This window comes from Vitis vinifera, chromosome 9, assembly GCF_030704535.1.
Source record: "Vitis vinifera cultivar Pinot Noir 40024 chromosome 9, ASM3070453v1".
In the NCBI taxonomy this organism is placed as follows: Eukaryota; Viridiplantae; Streptophyta; class Magnoliopsida; order Vitales; family Vitaceae; genus Vitis; species Vitis vinifera.
In genome coordinates, this window is record NC_081813.1 from 5003466 (window position 1) to 5025066 (window position 21601).

Genomic DNA, 21601 nt, shown 5'->3' on the forward strand with positions numbered 1-21601 from the left:
TTCAATGGTTAATGAAATTTAATTTAATTTAAATGTTTGATATTTTATCATATATATTTTTATTGGTGGATTATTTTTGGGTTGATTTTAAGATTCTTGTAAATGTTTTGATTTTTAGGTTTAATAAAGTATTTATTAATTTATTACTAACTATTTAAGTTTTAATGATAACATTATATTTATATTATTGTAGATTCCAAAATTTGTCATAATTTTATTTTTACATTAATTTTAAACCCAATTTTATCAATAAATTTTAAATTCTAATTACATGTATTTTTTGGCCCACTCACCATTTAATAATTTTTATTATTTTGTATATTATCTTATTTTATTATATTATTATTACTTTTATTTTTTTATTATTATATTCTATTTTATTTATTTTTATTTTTATTTTTTATCTCTCCTCTCTCCTCTCTCTTTCTTTCTCCTCCACCTACCTTCACCCACCCACTTCTTCTCTCTTCTCACCACCGGCCACCATTCTCATATCTCCCTTTTTATTTTTTATTTTTATTTTATTTTCTTTTTCTTTCATTTTTCCCACCCATTCTTCTTTTTCTTCCCCAAGAAAATTTCCTTTGGCCGCCCCCACCCCCCATCCATTTTCCTTTTTCTCCAATTTCTCCCCCCATTTCCCAAGGACGGCAGCCCCCAATTCCCAAGAACGGCTGCCATTTTTTTTTATTTTTTATTTTTGCCCCCCATTTTCATTTTGATTTTAGAAGAAAATATAATTGAGAAGAAAAGTATATTTCATCATGATTCATTGGTGCAGAGTACATCAGTATATAAAGGAATTACAAGGATCACATATTACAATCGTAATCACACTAAATCAGCCTAAATATATTCTAGCCAAATATACACCAGTACCTAAATATATTCTTGCCAAATATACACCAGTACCTAAATAAGGCAACGACTCACATAGTTCTCCAATACTCCCCCTCAAGCTGGCGCCAATGGATCAATGGAGCCAAGCTTGAACATAAGGCGATGAAAAACAGTAGAAGAAAGAACTTTAGTGAAGGCATCTGCAAGCTGATCACTGGATCTGATATAGTGTGTTTGGATCACCTTGGACTGAACTTGTTGCCGAATGAAGTGACAATCTACTTCAATATGTTTTGTTCTTTCATGAAAAACAGGATTGGCGGCGATGTGCATAGCTGCTTGATTGTCGCAGAACAATTTCATCGGACTAGTAGGAGAAAATCCAAGATCTGTCAGCAGGTTTTTAAGCCACACCATCTCACATGATTCTGCCGCCATTGCACGGTATTCAGCTTCAGCACTTGAACGTGCTACAACAGGTTGCTTTTTACTTTTCCAAGACACCAGATTCCCTCCAACAAACATACAATAGCCCGTAGTGGATCGTCTATCAATTGTATTGCCTGCCCAATCTGAATCCGAGAACCCAATGATGTCAGTGTGCCCATTTCTTCTCATTACAATGCCACGCCCAATTGTTTTCTTCAAATATCTCAAAATCCTTTTCACCATACACAAGTGAACAACTGTTGGTGCATGCATATACTGACTAACCAAACTCACAGCGAAGGAAATGTCAGGTCTAGTGATTGTTAAATAAATAAGCTTCCCAACAAGCTTTTGATAGTAATTTGGAGAATCAAGAGGATCCCCCAATTTATCAAGCTGGAGTTTACTATCAAAAGGAGTGTTGGCGGGTTTGGAATTGAGCATATTAGAATCACGAAGCAAATCTATAGTGTATTTTTGCTGATTAAGAAATAAGCCTTTGCGAGAAGTCGCAACCTCAATGCCAAGAAAATACTTGAGTGGGCCGAGATCCTTAACAGGAAATTTACCTTGGAGTTTCTTCTTCAGTGCAGCAATAGAATCAGCATTACTCCCAGTTATAATGAGACCATCCACATAAATAAGCACCATTAACTTTTCAGTTTGTCCAGTTTGAACATATAACGAGGAATCTGCAGAACTTCTTGTAAAGCCAAGATCTTCCAGAGTAGAACTTAACTTGGCATGCCATGCTCGAGGACTCTGTTTCAGTCCGTAAATTGACTTGTTTAGCTTACACACACGAGAAGGATCTCCACACAAAGGGTGTCCTGGAGGAATTTTCATGTACACCTCTTCTTCAAGTTCGCCGTGCAAAAAAGCATTCTTTACATCCATTTGTGATAAAGACCAGCCATGATTTGCAGCAACAGATAACAAAACCTTGACAGTGGACATTTTGGCAACAGGAGCAAATGTCTCCTTATAATCTACACCAAAATGTTGTGTGAATCCTTGAGCAACAACACGAGACTTAGGTCTTTCAATTGATCCATCAGGATTGAACTTGAATCGGTACACCCAGCGACATCCAACCACATGTTTTCCAGGTGGAAGATGCACAATATTCCAGGTGTTAGTTTCTTCTAGAGCTTTCAATTCATCATCCATAGATTTTCTCCACATGGGTTGAGAGTTAGCCTCATGAAAATTCTTGGGTTCATGGACACTTGAGATTGCTGTAAGATAAGCCAAATGTGAAGTAGATAAGTTTTGATAACTCAAGAATTTTTCAGGAGGATACCTGACAGCAGCTGCAATATAATCGCGAAATTTGGCCGGCGGATGACGTTCCCGTGGAGGGTTGCGTCGAGGAAGAGTGGTCTGTTCAGATATATCAATGTTGGGAGCTGATTCTTGAACAACTTGATTTATAGTACTTTCAACAGATGCTTCAGTTGGATGCTGTATTGTAGGTGCAATAGATTGTTGTTCAATATTTGCAGCAACCTCTGGCAGTGGAACAAAGTCAGATAATATCTCCCCTTGATTGGAATTTTCAAAGATGGGACTAGTTTCCACAAATTGAACATCTCTTGAGACAAAAAGTCTCTTGGCTGTAGTGTCATAGCATCGATAGCCCTTTTGTGTTTGAGAATACCCCAGGAATACACATTTTACAGCTCTGGGATCGAGCTTATCTCTTCGTTGAGTTGCCGATAAATGCACAAAGCAGGTGCAGCCAAAAACCTTGAGATGAGATAAATCTGGTTTCTTCTGCTGTAAAACTTCAAGAGGACAAAGAAAGTCCAGTACTCGACTGGGTAAGCGATTAATTAGATATGTAGCAGTAAGAACTCCATATGACCAAAAATGTTTTGGAACATTCATTTGCATCATTATAGCCCGAGTCTTTTCTAACAGATCACGATTTTTTCGCTCTGCTACTCCATTTTGTTGGGGTGTGTTAACACAGCTTGTTTGATGCACTATACCATGTGAAATTAAGTAATTTTTCATGTTATGTGAGGTATATTCAGTGCCATTATCAGTTCGCAAGGTTTTAATATGAGCCGAAAAATGAGTTATCACCAATCTATGAAAGTCCTTAAAACATTCAAAAACTTCACTCTTTGATTTCAATAAATAAACCCAAGTGACCTTTGAAAAATCATCAATGAAAGTCACAAAGTATTTAAAACCATCAATAGACAAAGAAAAAGTCCCCACACATCTGAGTGAACAAGCTCAAACATCTCAGATGATTTAGACAAAGATAAATTGAAAGGAAGTCTTGTAGACTTTGAATAATGACAAATATCACAGCCATCAGTTCCCTTTGGAAGACTAGGATGAATTTTGTTAAAGACTGACTCGGAAGGATGGCCTAGACGTTGATGCCATAATGAATGTTTATTTGTAGAAGAAAAAGAAGCTTGGAAACCCTTGCAAAGTCGATCATCAGAGGAAAAATAGAAAAGCCCATGTAACTGAAAACCCTCACCAATCGTCTTCTTTGTAATACGGTCCTGGAACAAAACCTTGTCAGATGTAAATAAAACATCACAGTTAAGAGTGGAGGTTAATTGCTGAACCGAAAGTAATTGCACAGGAAATGAAGGAACATAGAGGACTTCTGATTCTATGGTTTTAGAAACCAACTTAGTTTTTCCCTTACCCTGAACAGGAACATCTTTACCATCTGCTACTGAAACAAAGGTAGAACTAGAGCAAGGACGGAAGTTATATAGATTGGTTAACTTATTTGACATATGATTTGAGGCACCTGAATCAACTACCCATAAATCATGAAAATTACTAATTTCTAGTGCAGTGGTGAAAGCTGTGAAGATACCTTGGCTGTTTTCTGGATTGGAATCAACAAGAAATCCAGCAAATTTAGACAACAGTGCTGTCGGCTTGTCTTGATCCTGACCAGCAGCCTCATTGAGAGATTCCTGACCGCGTTTCTCTTGTAGATAGGTTGTAAAATCCTTCAAGAGTGCCATGGGATTAGAAAAAAAAGAATCAGTTGTTTGAGCTGCAACATTAGCCTTGTGGTTGAAACCACGTTTGTGATCACCACCCCTCTTGTCCTTTGTGAATTTTGGTTTGAGTTCTGGATGGAGAACCCAACAACGATCTGATGTATGCCCAGGTGCATTACAGTGTTCACACTTAAGATCCAATCGTTTTCCTTTGATGGATTTACCTTCATAATTTTTATGAGCAATGTAGGCTCGTGTGTCTGAGGAATTAGTCACAGTTTCACGAATCATCACCTTTCTACGGACTTCTTCACGTTGAATAGTTGAACAGACACTCTTCAAGGAGGGCAATTCTGGACTCATTAGAATATGACATCTGAGATCCTCAAACTCCGAACCGAGACTGGCCAGCACCTGAAAAACTCTGTCTTCTTCTGTTCTTTTCTTTAGAACAACTGGATCAACAGTATGAGGCCTGTAGACCTCCAATTCGCTCCACAGACTCTTAAAATTGCCAAGCAAACTCACGAATGGCCTTCCATCTTGTCGAAGAGCATTAACTTCTTGTTGAATTTGAAAAATTCGTGCCGAATTGTTCTGATTTCCATACATGTCTCGAAGGGCTTCCCAGAGATCTAGAGAAGATTCAGAATAACTGAAAATCTCAGCTATATTGCGCTCCATGGAATTAAGAATCCAAGACATGACAAGCTGGTCCTTTGATAACCAAATCTCATATTCGGGTGAATCAAAAACAGGAGCCTTCTCCTTTCCATTGATGAATCCTAACTTGGATCTTCCACCAAGAGCAATTGTAACAGCTCTTGACCAAGGTAAATAGTTAAATTCATTCAGCAACACCGAACACAACCTTTGAGATGTGTTTGATTCACCATCAGCAACAAAACCAGAAGGAGCCGTAATCAGATCTTTGACAAAGCCTTCACCACTGTTGTTGCCTGCCATGTTAATAAAAAGCAGAACAAAGGATCAAATTTTTGCTCTGATACCAAGAAGAAAATATAATTGAGAAGAAAAGTATATTTCATCATGATTCATTGGTGCAGAGTACATCAGTATATAAAGGAATTACAAGGATCACATATTACAATCGTAATCACACTAAATCAGCCTAAATATATTCTAGCCAAATATACACCAGTACCTAAATATATTCTTGCCAAATATACACCAGTACCTAAATAAGGCAACGACTCACATAGTTCTCCAATATTCGGGGGCCTCCTTCTTCTTCTTCTTCCCTCAGTCTGCTACTAGGGCCGGGGGGCTCCTCCATCTTTTTTTTTTTTGCTCTCCTCCTCACAGCCCCAATTTCCCTTTTTATTTCTCTTATTTTCTTCATTCCCGAACACCCATTTTGGACGGCCAGGAACCCACACTTCTTCCCTCATTTTTTTTTTCTTTTCCTCCTACCCATTTTCCTTCCAATCTTTTTCCCACCATTTTTTTTTCTTTCTTCCTTCTCCTCTATCATTCCCGACTTCCAAAGGCACCAGAATCCTTCCTTCTTCCCTTTCATCTCATTTTCTTCCAATCATTTTCCATTTTTTCCACTTTATTATTATTATTATTATTATTATTATTATTATTATTATTATTATTATTATTATTATTTTCACAAACCCACCAATCTCCCATTGCCGCCGGCAAACCCCGGCCAGTCGCTGCTGACGAGCCACTACGGTCGATGGCCCGTTCCTCTTCTCTTTCACTCCCTCATTCCCTCACTTCCCCATCACATCCGTTTTCATTATTATTATTATTATTATTATTATTTTATTATTATTATTGCCATTGATATTGTTACTGTTGTTGTTATTTTCTTTAATTTTAATAGTAATTGTTGTACGTAAAATTTGGGCTATTGCATTAATATGAAATTTGAGATTAATTTGTTATTGGTAGATTAATACGTAATTTGATTTAATTTATTGTTAGTGAATTAATTTGAAATTTGTTAATTTGAGTTTGTGGGTATATTGTATTGGGTGATTAATTTGAGAATATTTGGATTATATCAATTGCATATTGTTTATTTGGACTTGGGCCTATTGTTAATTGGATATTTGTTTAGACTTATTAGATTGAACTTAAAATATTATTTCTTTTAGTCACGTGTATTATTAATGTGAGCTTGGATTATGAGATATTAAATCTAAGTCTAATTGAATTTATTTTGATTTATTGTACTTGGGCTTGATTAATTGTGCTTGTATTTTGGTAATTAATTGGGAGATCTTGCACTATGATTATTGGCATGTGAGATATTTTTGTTGGGGTATATTTGCTAATTTGGGTATATTTTTTTTAATTGGTGAAATTTATTGGGTTAATTTGAAACTGGAATTTGGGTTTGAATATTTGTTTGAGATTTTATATATCTCTGCATATTTATATTTGTGCTATTCTTGTTTTTGCATGGACCCACTCTACAAATCTTGTTGGTTGAGTATGAAATAATGAGACGTGGAACTTGTTGTAAGTTTATTTAGGTACATATTTTATTTCCCACTTTTATTTGGTTTTATTTTTATTAGTTCTTGTAAATATTTGTTTGTATATATTTATTGAGTACGTAGAATTGAACATCGAACAAACTATAATTTTTTTTTCGGTCAGTAAATGTGTTTTAATAAAACAACAAATTTAAAATATTATTTTTAATAAAAAAAAGTTTTTTTTATTATTTATAAAAATTCAGGAAAATGCATTAAAAAAAATCCAAAAAATTGTTTTTAATGACATTGTTAAAAAATTTCTTTGTTTAATAAAAATTGTTCAAAAATTATTTTGTAGATAAAATTGTTCTAAAAATTAATTTTTAGTAAAATTGTCTAAAAATATTTTTTTCAAATGAATTCTTTTTCCTTAATTGAAATGAGATTAAAAGTGTTTTTCAGAAATAGAGAATTTAAATCTTTATTTTTCTTTTTAATTAAAATTTCTTTTGCAAATAAAGTTATGTCATTTTAAATAATTTGTAAAAATCACTTTTTTAAATGAAAATGAATCCAAATATTTTTGTAAATAAAATTGTAAAAATTCATTATTTTCCAGTAAAAACAAGTAAAAATAATTTTTGTACCCAAATTAAAATTTCGTAATAAATTCTTTTGATACAACAAGTGTAAATAGTTTTTCTTTTTTTGAAAATTGAATACAAGTGAAATTGAGAAAATAGACTGATTCTCTTGTTAGTAAATAAATTGAAATTACTAATTTAAAATCATTTTTAATAAAATCATTTGAAATTTCTTTAAAACTTTTTCTTAATATCTTTTATTTATTTAATTCAATAAATCATTTTACATAATTATGTTATTATTTATTTTGTGTATTTTTGTAATTAAATTTCATCATTGTTTTTGTGTATATTGATTTCCATGTACATTGATTATTTTTCTTGGTATCCATAATTAATTAATTAATTGCCACAACTCCCTTAATTCGTTTAGTAGAGGCTGTATGTATACGGGCTTAGAGGAGTACTACGACTCATCACTGTACCTTCCGAATAAGTAACCTGACCCTAGACCTAGACTTGGTTTTTTATAGACCTGTTTTTTATTCAGAGTCGTACTTAGGGTTTTCTTTCTTATTTTGTTTTTCTCTTAAAAAAATAATAAAACAAAAGTAAGTGGCGACTCCAAGTCATTTTCTAATGAATAAATAAAATTATTTTTTCAAATAAAAAATGAGTTTCGGAACGCATCGAACAAAATGCGGGGTCCACAATCATATATAACTTTTAAAGAAAAATTTATCACTATTAAGTAATTTATATTTAGTTATTTAAAAATTTTAAAAAAATTTATTAGTAAAATTAATGAATTTTTCTAAAAGATTTTGCGGTAAAAATATTTTTAAAAATGATTAAAAATGTTTTTGTGAGATTTCTTGCTGCCTTTTATTTAGTTATTTTTTAAAATTATTTGAAAATTTTATATAAATTTTATAAAAGGCCATCTTTCATGGGAACAAAACCATTTCTTCATCACTCTCTTATTACCACCACAAATCATCCAAACAATGAGAGTCCTACACGACATGGCCAAACAAAACGAAACTAGATGGTTTACTCCGATGAATCCGTTTCCGGCACAGGCATCCTAACTAATGAAAGAGCCTTGTTGAAATGCTTTGCCTTGGTAGCAAGGAACTCACTCCATGTAACTGAGCGGTAGACAGGAGGGTGACTGGAGTCAACTAATTTTGGGATGGGCGCCACTGGAATGGTCGCCGGTGGTCCATAGAAATAGGCGACGGAGATACGCTGCTTGGAGTTGTTAACCATGGCACGGTGGAGGACACTGGGAAATGCAGCGTTGGATAGTATATGGAGGAGGTCGCCGATATTGACGACAAGCGCACCAGGGAGAGGAGGAACTGTGATCCATCCACTGCCTTCTAGGACGACTTGGAGACCACTGGTGCTGCCCTGGTAAAGGATGGTGAGGAGGGAGGAGTCAGTGTGCTCGGCAAGACCCATGGCCTTGTCCGGCTGTGGACAAGCTGGGTAAGAGTTCAACTGCAAGGCAGCATGTGCCCCTTCTAACTGACCTTCTGGACCAGCCCATTCTACATCTTCTTTGTTGATTCCCAGTGAGCCAAGCAGGAGCCAGAGGAGCTTATTTGCTAGCTGCTTCATCTGTTTGTCATATTCTTCAGTAACTTCACTGCAAAATGGAGGCAAATTTGTCAAGAAAAAAGGCAATAAATCTGATAATGGTATCACCTCCATCTCCATCCATGTCTTCTTCAGGCTAGAGGAAAAAAGAAAAGGTAAAAACAGCAAATCCTTCATAGTACTTTTGTTTGGATACTTTGAAAATAATGAAATGTGTTGTATTTTCAAACTCTTGATTTAGGTTTTAAAGGAAAATAAAATTGGAGGAAAAATGAAAGCATGTTTATGTTCAAAACTTATTATCTATTCTGCTTATTCTCTCTCTCTCCACACGTGCCATAGCACGTGAAGAAATATGAAAGAAGTCCACCCAAAAAAATGAGTATGTAAACAGTTATAATTCATTTTCAAACAACACATATAACCTATTCAAATATAATTCCAATTACGTTCCAAGAAATATCTAATCAATATCAGAGTTGCATAGCATTAATCCAAAGGTTTTATTTTATATATATATATATATAATACAAATCAGAACAAAAATAAATAAAAATGAACTAATTTGAGTAAGAAATTTGTTAATTAAAATGAAATAAGACTTGCCATTGAAATGGGATCAACACAAGGAAAAACACTTGCCATTCGTTAGTTATTAGGGATATCCCAAATGCATCATTCAGGTCAAAATATGACTTTCAAATTAAGTTTTAAATTAGTAGATGCTGTCAAAGGGAGTGGTGATGCATATGTAAAAAGGAAGAGACTCATAGAATGACAAAGGCAAATAGAGAAACATAGATCCATGGATCCAATCCATACATCTGGATGAGAAAAGAATCAATAGAAAAAGAAAGAATCAGAGTTGATAATGTAAAGGAAATGGAAGATGAAACATAAATCATGGATTCACAAAGTCCTCTCGAGGACTTGCTTAAGAATAAAAAAGAGGAATGTTATATTAATACCATGAAAGATCCTCACAAGAAATTTGAAAAGTTCTTAAACTTTTAATAATAAAATTTTATAACATTAACTAATATTAATAGAGTTTTAAAAAGAATAAAATTTATAATGTTAATGGATGGGAGATTCAAACCTAAAAAAGATAAAAAATGGAACGAGAATTTTGAAAAGTTTTTAAACTTTAAATATAAATTTTATAACATTAATTAATTTTAATAGGTGATTTAAAAGAGAATGAAATTTATAACCTTAATGGATATTAATAGGGTGGTAATAGAATAAATTTCGTAATGTTAAATATTAATAGGTTATAATAAATAAATTGATAGAGTATTTTTGAAATTTAAAAGTAAATTAATGGAAACTTAATAAACACTTCATACTTTTATAGATGGTATAGACGCAATGACATCTTTATTAAAAATATATTAATATTTTTATCAAAATTTTGAAGTTTTCACAGCATAAAAGGTATAAAATGTAATACATTAATAGCACAGTACAATTAATTTCATGGCACATAATTTATTTTCTTTCTTTGGACACAACCCTTTTGTGAGAAAAGTAATAGACAAATCATTGATCTAAAAATAAGATTGAAATTTTATTTTCTATGCCTAATAATTCCATGGCCCACAATCTCATTCTTTGTAAACAATTATCTCCCAAGACAAGAAACACAAACAAGAAATATGTAACAAGTTGTGAAGGTGGAAAAAGTTTTGTTTGTTTTTTTTTTTTTTTAATTGACATTATGTCCTATTTATAATTTTTATTTAAAATTATGTTTGATTCCCTGAAAATATTGAGAAAAGAAAAAAAATATTTTTCTCATATTTAGTTTCATTATAAAAATATAAAAAAAATCAAATATAATTAAAATTAATTTAAAATTTATATATTTTTAAATTATTTAATCTTACTGGAAAGAAATAAGTAAAATGAATTTGAAGAAATGTATAAAAATAATATATTAAATTTAAATTTAAATTTATTTTTTATTTTTCTTTTACTTTTTCTTTCTATTTTGTTTCTTTTGTATTTTTCCTCAAATTTTCTGGTACCCAAAAAGACTAAGGGGAAAACGCCTTTTCTTTTCCCATATTCCTTTCCAACTGCATTCCAAACCAAGCCCATGGAGACAAGCCTCTATACGTACCAACCATAATAGGGTTCTTAAGCTTTCATGAGGGTGAGCTAGTATATACGTACCAGAACTTGGTGCAGTATTCTTCAGGCCAAAGTTTGGAAACAAGCTCGAGAGGCGATCCGAGGACGGTGAAGCCTTCATACCACATTTGCTTGGCAAAGAACGGAGCAATCCGGGGTTGGCCGAAGCCGGAGAAGCCATCAGGCGGGCGAGTAGCCTTGAGTTTTTGCTCAGCAGGCAATGCGAAAAGGTTCCTGCTAGCATCCTCAATGGCTTCAAGAAGGCTGATGGGGATGCCATGGTTGATGACTTGAAACACACCCCAACTCTTACATGCATCGCCCACAAGTGTTAATGCATTGGGGTCACTCAGATCAATAACCGGCACTGATTCTGCAATTAAAGAGTCCACGCAAGGGTGCTCGCCGAGAGACGCCCATGCGTGCGAATCGGGCAATTCTTGGATTGAGTTCAGGTCTAATTGTTTCTTGTAGAGATTGGCAGGCATGGATTTGAAGGCATCAGAGAGTTCTGAAGGCATGGTGATCAGAAGCTATGTTGTCAGGCAAAGGGCATATGGCCTGGAAGAGTATTTAAATGTGAGGGAGTAATTGCTTAATTAATATTAGAAATATGGAGTCCCAACTTTCTCATGTTTAGATTTCATGTAATAAATATAGAAAAAATTGGATATTAACATCATCATACAAATATAGAAAAAATAAAGTGTACGAAGGATAGAAATTCATTGGAAAATGGGTATTTGATCCAATTAATGCAAATATAGAAAAATAATAGTAATTTAGGAAAGTGATTCATGTGCTTAAATATGTCAACATGGATATTGAGAATAATACATTGTCACGAGTAATAGTGAAGATATGGAAATTAATTAATAATATGAATGATAAAAAGTGAAAAAAAAAACAATATTATACATAGAAAAAAAATGTATAAGAAAGAAAATGGGTTATTGACTTAGTTAATAATTATGCACACAAAACACAACGGGGGAGACTTAGGAAGTAATCATGAATGTATAGAAAATTGACCTAATTTATAATTATGCAAATATTGAAATGCGTAGGAAGACGTCAGGAAAGAGGGACCAAGAGAAAAGAAAGTTGTAATTATTTAGGAAAACCCCTTTGGAGATCTCTTCATTATTCACCAAAAATAATACCTAAAAATAGGGTTAATTTTATTGAGGCCCTGAGATTATGTGTTAATACACTAAGCCATCAATGATTTCAAATTTTATCGGTTAACACCATTATAAATATATTTTTGTTAAACACTCCTATTTAAAATATTTTGACTTAAAGTGTCTATAAAAAACTAAATTTGATAAACCAAATAAATTTATAGGAATCCTAATTGACGAAATTTGAAATTAACGGTGGTTGAATATATTTACACCAAATTTCAAGGGATGTCAATGAAATTTACTTTCTAAAAATAAATTTACAATCCTTAAATAGGAAAAGGTGTAAATCTTCCGAAAATCAATATCAACCATGAATTAAAATAGTAATTATTTTTGGGAAGTCATATAATTCTGCCATATTGTTCCATCCCAATCTTGGTTTAGCCTTAAAGATTTTTTTAAATAAATAGTAACTTATGATCAATTATTTAATAGACCTTGGTATTAAAATTTGTCCCAAAATGGAAGAAAAAACCTCTATGAGATGCATAAGAACATTGATACAAACTTTTATACTTTCAATTTATTTATTTATCAATTATGTACTTTTTCATTCATTTTTAGAAAAATTGAGTTAATTTTATTCATCTTTCCTGATATTTAAATTAAAGAAACTTGTTAATAATTTGAAATTTTATTAAATACCTGTTCTACTATTTTTATTTGTTATTTCCTCTCATTTTCGTTTGATTTAAAATAAAAAATCTATTTGATAAAGAAGAAAATTCATTTAAAAGCATTTGGGTCCAAATAATGAAGACATTGTACCCTTTTGTACAATAGGATGGCCAAAATAAGGAAAGATGGAGGAATTATCAAGCTTCAAACTCAGAAAGGACATCCTAACCTGGAGATGTGATATGAAGCCCCAAAGAACAAAAGTCCCAAGACGATGACGGCTGGTCAAATACCCTGTATACATGAACGAGTATAATTGTGAATGATTTCAAGGAGAGAATCCTGTCTACCATGATGGTCCTCGTTTTCGACAAAGCTCCGGCTCGTTGTGTTTTGCATGGCTGTCGGTGAAGCCCGCTGGTAAAGTCAATAAAGTAAGATCAACAACACAATGGGTATTGTCCATATATGCAATTGATGGACGGGAAGAATTGAAATCTTGGCAAGAGACACGACAATGTATTACATTACTTGACAATTTAAATATTTAAAAAATGTGGTAGAACAAAGGAAGAAAAGAGAACAAGAGAAGAAAGAGAAGGAGATGATTGAAGAAGAAGAAGAATGTGGTGGAGAAAGTATTCTCTCGTGATTGAATTTCCATACGTTGATATATCCTATTTATAGATTTGAGGAAATTAATTATCGCACTTTACTGGCTATGGATAAATTAAAATTTATGGTCGGTCATTATAGATTCGAGAATATGTAGGAAAATCTTGTGGAAAAAGCCAATTGAACAAAAAATGAGTACAATCTTTTTATAAACTTACAATGTTCTTGAATTATTAGGATTGCTTCATTAAAACCTTTTTAAAACTTGGTGGGATAAAACTTGAATGATGGACAAAGTAGTACATATTTTTATTGCGCTACTTAGTTTTTATTTGTTAATAATTCTTTATCTCGATGATGATGTAATTATCCTTTCTTGAAGTAGTAATTCAACGTGAAGATTTTTTAGGCAATGCATTCTAATGTTGTATATGAACTTATTGGATATTGTAGATAGTAAGCTTTTATTAGCTTTGTTAGATTATCACTTAATTATATCTACTAACATCTAACTTATGGCCACTATTTTGAAGCTCATACATAGACAATGAATATTGGAGATAGTAATGCTTTTATTAACTTTGTAAGACTATCACTTAATTATATATACTTACTAACATCTTTCCCACCACTATTTTGAAGCTCATACATAGACAAAAAAACCTTTGGAGAAATAGTGCTTATCATTTTTGATGCAATTTTTGAACATGTTGGACCATGGATCTTCATCTTATACATTTGGAATTGTGTTATTAATGATGTATCTCAAAATGATTTAAAGAAATGACAACTTTTATTTGTTTTTCTAATTTTCATGATATTATATTATTACCAAATGTAATTAAATATGTAACCTATTTGAAGTAGGGATTTGAAAGATAGGTAGCATTTGCTTAACTAAGCAAATCATGATTCTAATCTTCTTAGCTAAATAAACTCATTTAAGTTGTTCCATGTATATTTGACAATACACGTTTGAACCTATTCAAATGCCTTCAAGTTAGTAGAAAATTGTATCTTGTTAAAAGATAAATACAAAATGATATCTTTGGGTTGTGATTCTAATCTTCCTAGATAAAATAATCTCATAGAAATTCATTATACATTATAATATTTTAACTTATAAAATAAATGCTTATGAATAATTAACTTATTTGAATATACATTATGAACTTTTCATATAAAGTTATTTGTCTCTTCTCTACAAGCTAAAGTTAAGAGCATATGGCATATGACCTTTGTGAGATCTTGACATCTCTAATAAGTCTATTCCAAATAAACTTGTCAATTACAATTATATTTAAACAAATTGTAATTTCACCCAAAGAATAAGAGATGTATAAATGAGTTCCCAATTTGCATATTAATCATTCCATTAACTAATATTCTTTACAAGTTTATTGGGCCAATTAAGATGATTATCATTACCTAAATTTGCAAGTGTGTTTCTTTTTATATATATAGGTGATGCAATCTTGAATGTTCTCTCCTACTAATGGAGTATTGGATCCTTTAATAGATATCCACTAGTTTTCATATATCATTTATAAAGTCCAAATATACCGATATATAGTGTGTTATTAGACATCAATAGTTGACAACATCAAAACCATATACAAAAGTCAAATATAAAATTTAGTGACATCATTAAGTCAAAGAATCATTAAGTCAAAGAACTTTATGTAAACTTGGACGAATTGAGTTGGAAACTTGATATTTGAGTGGACTAACTAAGACAATTATTTTTAATACTTGAATTGGGCTTGAGTTAAAGTTTTTCAACCTAAGCTCAATTGGTTAGGCTTAGGTCAAGGTTCAAACAATTCAAGCCTAATTTGAATTCAATTTAATATTTTTATAATATTTAGAATATATATTATTCTATATAATAATATTCATTTTCTTTTTGGATTTTAAGGAAAAAAATATCAAATTATAATTATCATATACTTTTCCCTTTTTTAAAAAAGATATATAAATTCATTTTCTATTTTTTTGTTATTATTTTAAATTTTTATCTCATTTACTACTCAAAATTTTGGTATAAATGTATCAAGAAAAGTTTTTAAAAAGTATTGTGCATGGATTTTAAATCATGTAACTCAATCAATTTGATCAACCCTAGTTTAGAGAAAAGAGGTTGGGTTGAGTACTTGGGTTAAAGGTTAGGTTAGATTGAGCTTGGGTTAATTGTTTCTTAATTTAGGTTAAGCTCAGGTTGTCAATCAACTCGACCAACTTGCTTAACTTATAGCTCTAACTTTATGTAATATTAAATCGCACAAGTTCTAACATGACAATAAGAAGTTTGAAAGTTCTCATATAATGGTCCAATTAAATGATTATCACCTAATAGTGATTAATAGATCTATTGCTCTATGACATATAGTAGTACAACTCGTGACAACTTTTAATAAGCATGCTCATCCATGACAACCTTATAAGTTATGAACGTATTTTAAGATTATAAGGAAATTAGAAATTATATCTCATTATTAATAATATGCATTATCAAGATGATTTCTTTACAATATAAAATCTAAGGATAAATATCATTAATTGTAACATATATAATTTGTACCCATGAAATACATAATGCAAATTTTTTTTATCTATTGACTTTATAGGGTACACAATGCTTTCAATCTCCTGCTTACCCTCAAAGCCAATTAGATATAATTTTAAAACCCAATTTTATTAAATGTTTTTCAAACATTTTTGGACTCAAGGTTTTGTTGATGGATCAACAATATTGTCAACACAAATTATCTTTGTAATGGCTATATCTCATCTCTTAGCAGTTTCTCTTACCAAGTGAAATTTCCTTTCAATGTGCTTTGTTCTTTGGTGAGTCATAGGCTCTTTAACTTGTATAATAGCATCATTATTATTACAAAATAATGTGATAAAAGATTCAACTATAGGTAAAACACTAAGTTCTTGTAATAACTTTTTGATCTAAGCTACTTTTTTTTGCTAGTTCTTGTATAAACTTTTCAATATGCTTTACTTACTTTTCTATATATGAATGATTATATTCTATTGTTGACATTAAATATTTGGTGGATCATCAAAATAGTGACTTAGCCTAAAAAATTTGGGCTTAACATGTAATGGGTCATACATATTGAACGCATGACATGAAATTCAAAAGGTGATATGTGAAATTTGGAAAATTATAAAATTATGTCTTGCAAAATAAAATAGAGTAATCAGAGTTAAAAGGGAATTTAAAATAAATATTATCTTGTTAATAAATTTCCCAAATACAAGAGACAAGTAATTGCTAAAATCAAATAATCAAATTCCTTGAATTTAAGAATCAAAATTTGAGGATTCTAAGTTTAATTCTCTATCATCATCTATAAATAAAGGTAACCCTTTTCAATGATAGGAGGATGGATAAAAAGGCTTCAAAAGGAAAAAGAGGCTTCACATAAAGAAAAAAAATTCACAAGGCATCCTTGTAAGTTTGGGAAAACACATGATAGACTATGCAAACTCTTCACCATCCTGATCAAAATTCAACAAAATCATTTAGAAACAAGTCACATTAGGCTCTTGATTAAACTCGAACTTCAAAAGAAAAAAAGTCACATTGTCATCTATTGGGTTGTGTTCAAAATGATTGAATAAGAGGAAAATATTCTTTTATAAAGAATATTACCATAAAGAATTATACCTCATAAATTTTCTAATACAAACAAATTTGTCCGCATATTTTTCTTGTTTTACAAGACTTACAAAATTTTCATGAACAAATTTTTGGTAGCATGTACAACATGTATGTTTGTATATATAATTAGATTTATGATAATTAAAAAACTATTTTAAAATTATGGCAATTTGTGAAGTAATAATAAGAATTTTATGGAGTGTTTTTTGTTCTTAGTATTCTTCATGTTTTTAAGAGGCCTTGTTTTTAGAGAACAAAAGAAATGTGTTATTCGTGTTTTTGCTGTCGGTCTAAGAATAAAAATAAAAATAAAAAATGGAGACGTTTTCAACCTAGAGTGTTCTCTGTATTCTCATCTTTTCTTTGCATTGTGAGTATCTCCATTAGCTCCATGGTTGAATCTATCTTCAGCAACACATTTCACCTCTTCTTTGATATGTATTTCCATTATTTCAATATTTTGAAGTTTTTTTCAATGATATGTATTACCTTGTTCCTTCAAGTGGAACTCATTAAAATTGTGAGAGCCAATCATTATGCTGCACAACTCCTTTGATAGATATAGGTAACAATATTTTATATTAATGCTCTTTGCAAATTTTTATAATATAAAACATTTAAGCAAATTTAAATATTTATATTCATGTTTATTTTTATAATAATTATTAACAATAAATATGAAAATAATATAAATTAATTAATATAATATTTTTAAAATTTTAAAATAATAAAATGCATAGATATTTAGATAAAATTAAATGTTATAATTTTCTTTTCATATATAAATATTATACATATTTTATTTAATAAAATTTGATATATTAATACATTTATATTTATGTTTATCATTTAATAGACATATCAAATACAAAAAATAAAAATAAAAAATGAAATGCTATAATTTTAATATTATATAAATTTCTTAAAATTATTTTTAATTTTAATAAAATATAAATTATATATTTATGACATCACTAGTTCGATCGTGATTTGATCATTGGTCCGACTAGTGAACTGTGAACCGATAACTTTTCCGGTTCAATGATCGGTTCGGTTATGAAAACATTAGTTTTTTAGCTAGATGTGGTAAAATGAGAATGTTTTGTAAAATCAAATGGATAGTTTTTATAAATACCATGGTGGTGCCCTATTTTCCCCTCATTCATTCCTATTGTTCTTTGTATCTTTATACTAATCTTTTGTTTGATGTATTTTTTCAGGTTAAGTACTCCTGAGAGCCAAACAATGAAGAACATAAACTATTTTTGAAAGGTTGAATTTGCATAGCCACCTTGCTAATTGTTTTCTTTTCTTATATATATGGTTACAACATTGAAAATAAAATAAAATAAAACAATACATACTTTCTTTATATAGAAGATGAAATATTATATTAAACAAGTGAAGAATTTCCTTTCAGCCTTGATTTTCCACATTACAAATATGGGGAGTAGTTTTCCTTCCTTGGCAGATTGCATGTTGGTGGATTTCCATTATCAAAATTGTATGCTGGCATATTGCATTATCAACTTTTCATGTAGAGATTTTGCTTTGGCGCATTGTATGCTTGTTGAGTTGGAGTTTTCTTTATTAGTCCCCCACAAGCTAGTGGCTTGTAACTTGTGCACTCCTAGATTGGATCAAAACACTTGGAATGAAGTCTTAGGGAGTGCCTTTGTGAATATATCAGCTACTTGTAAGGACGATGGAAGAAAACGAGTAATCAAAACTCAACTTGCAATTTTTTCTTGAAAAAAATGGTAGTCCAACTCAATATGCTTGGAACGTACATGGAAGACGAGATTTACTATCATGTAATAGGAACTGAGGTGATCACATAGTAATTGAGGAGGTTCACATAGTTGAATGCCAATATCATGGAGAAGGAAAATAAGCCAAGTTATTTATCGATATTCGGCCTCTGCGCTTGATCTAGGAACTATAGGTTGTTGCTTTGAAAACCATGAGATACAATTGGCTCCCAAAAAAAATATTATATCTAGATGTGCTTTTTCTTATGATTGTGCATCCTACCTAGTCAACATCACAAAAACCAATGAGACAAAGTGAACTTTGCTTGAGAAACCTGATTCCATGCTTCATTCTTCCCTTAAAATATCTAAGGATGCGTTTGACAGCTTGCAAGTTAGTTTCAGTGGGTGCTTAGAAACATTGGTAGGCTTTGTTTACCACATGCACAATATCAGGCCTTATGAAGGTTAAATATTAGAGTGATCCAACGAGTTGCATATATCATGTAGGATCAATAGGTTGTTCATCAGAAGGTGCGATGGTGGACTTAAGAGCCATAGGTGTGTTGATATGAGTACACTCCATCATTTTTGTGTGCTCTAGGAGATCTTTAGAGTGCTTTGTTTGAGAAACAAACAATCCGTTACAAAGATACTTAACCTCCAAACCCAAAAAATAATGCAAACATCCTAAGTCCTTGAGAGAAAATTCACTACTTAAGGTGTTGATGAGGTCACTAATGATGTTGTTATCATTGTTTGTGACAATAAATCATCAACATAGATAAGTAGCAAAACAATAGACTAACTTTTGTGAAGAATAAATAGAGACGAGTCTGCTTTGCCATAGTAAATCCCCAGATGAAGAAGACATTGGGATAGTCTATCAAACTAGGCCATGGGAGCTTGCTTAAGGCCATAAAGAGAGTGATTTAATTTGCATACATGATTCAAAAGGTCCTCGTTTATAAATCTTAGAGGTTGTTCCATGAATACTTCTTCCTTTAGAAACCCATGTAAGAAGATATTCTTAACATCCAACTGCCTCATTGGCCACCCCAAGGATACTGCTAGTGAAAGGATTAATCTGATTGTAGTCTGCTTTATAAATAGGTTGGAGGTCTCTCCAAAGTCCAAACTTGGTATTTAAGAAAAACTTTGAGCAACTTATCGTGCTTTGTAACTATCTATGGTTCCATCTTCCTTTAGCTTTGTTTTAAACACCCATTTGGAACCCACAATATTTGCATCTAAAGGCTTGGGAACCAAATCCCATGTTTAATTTTGGATTAAAGCCTTGATCTTCTCTTGCATTGCTTTGAACCAATGGAGAATTTTCAATGCTGTACGATATGTTTTTGACTCGCTAATATTACTTCTTGTGGCAGCAGAAGTGTCAATTTGAGACTTTAAATTGAGATAATTCTTGAGCTTACTTTTGGAGATCATATGAGTTCCTTTGTCATCTTCAATGACAATTGCTTTTCTTATGCTAACTCTCTTGTTAAGAAAAATATAGTGTTGTTTTCTATGCATCTTATGGTTGTTGTTTTGGTGCCATTGCTTGCAAGGCCGAGGGCTCAGATCTCAGAGTTCATTTCAAGGTATTATAATCTCTTCAGGTTTTTTGTTCCTTCTATCTCTCTTGAGGTAGAGTTTTTCATGTAATTTTTTTTATTTGAATTATTAAGGATGATGAGAATGCTTAAATGCATGGTTCATTACATGCCAAGGTCTATAGGATCAACATTTTTGAGTAATTGGATTTTTTGACTTGTTTGTTTGACTATGAGTTGTTGTGGTTCTTGTGAAACCCAATGAAAAAAGTAGGGGCCTGTTGCCTTTTGTGAATGGGTCTTTTGTAAACTTCAACAAAATTAGTTGTTGGTTGAATCTCTTAGAGTTTTGTCTATTGTTAAAGGTATAGTAAGCTATGATCTATAGTAGCCTCAACAACTAATTATCAACTTACGACATCCAATGCTTGTAACAAATCGTTGAAGTTGTCTTTTACTTATTGGTTTTGAACAAAAACTATTTTTTAGAATTTAGTTCCCCAACGTAATTTTGTTTCTAAAAACAATTTTCTTAAAAACTATTTTAAACAATGTTTCCCACACAGACCCTTATTTTCTTGAAGAGTCCATGTTTGTTTAAATATTCATTGAAGTCACTTTTTAAGGAAATAATTTCAATATAAAATTAAAAATTTTAAGTTTATTTATTGCAATAATGACTTGTGTGACAACTGAAATTGTGCCTTTGAAAACATCTTATTTGACTTCTCATAAACCACATTAAATTTAAAAATCCTACGCCACTAACATGGGTTAGATGACACTAACATGGGCCAGAGAATGAAGGATGGGACACTCTGTCATGCAGACGATAAGTCATTTTCTTAGATGCTTTTGTTTCCCTTGGATGATCTTGACATTTTAGAAACCAAATGAGGTTGTTTGAAAGAGTCTTGCCGCCCCAATCATTTTCAAGATCCTCCGCCCCACCTTTTTTTTTTGCCGCATTAAACTTTATAAAGGGCTATCAGAAATGGGTGTTTTCCAAGATTAATCTGACTGGGTTTCTTCAAACACATGGCTCAAGGAGTGGCAATTTGTTGCCTAAACACAGAAGGTTTATATTAGAAGGAGATGCTTTATTAATAACTAGCAGAATAGCATGAAAAATATCTAAGATGTTAATAGAAAAGATTC

At 31.5% G+C, this 21601-nt stretch overlaps 2 protein-coding genes and 1 non-coding gene across 3 annotated transcripts; 1 reads left to right on the top strand and 2 right to left on the bottom strand.

Annotated features, from left to right (window-relative positions):
• Positions 1 to 3475: 3475 nt before the first annotated feature.
• On the bottom strand, positions 3476 to 5483 carry LOC132254258 (uncharacterized). The gene is made up of 3 exons (XM_059739521.1): positions 5455 to 5483; positions 4124 to 5215; positions 3476 to 3797 (listed from the first exon to the last, which is right to left on the bottom strand). Exons 2-3 carry the CDS (start codon positions 4959 to 4961, stop codon positions 3769 to 3771), a joined length of 867 nt encoding a protein of 288 aa, XP_059595504.1. The 5' UTR covers positions 4962 to 5215; positions 5455 to 5483; the 3' UTR covers positions 3476 to 3768.
• Positions 5484 to 8251: 2768 nt separating this feature from the next.
• Positions 8252 to 11566, bottom strand: LOC100249739 (gibberellin 3-beta-dioxygenase 1). The gene is made up of 2 exons (XM_002284945.4): positions 11083 to 11566; positions 8252 to 8953 (listed from the first exon to the last, which is right to left on the bottom strand). The coding sequence occupies exons 1-2, from the start codon at positions 11559 to 11561 to the stop codon at positions 8353 to 8355; spliced, it is 1080 nt and encodes a 359-aa protein (XP_002284981.1). The 5' UTR covers positions 11562 to 11566; the 3' UTR covers positions 8252 to 8352.
• A 9141-nt stretch (positions 11567 to 20707) lies between these two features.
• On the top strand, positions 20708 to 20831 carry LOC132254388 (small nucleolar RNA snoR74). Its single transcript, XR_009466668.1, has one exon. It is a non-coding gene; the product is annotated as a small nucleolar RNA snoR74 (small nucleolar RNA).
• The last annotated feature ends 770 nt before the right edge of the window (positions 20832 to 21601 follow it).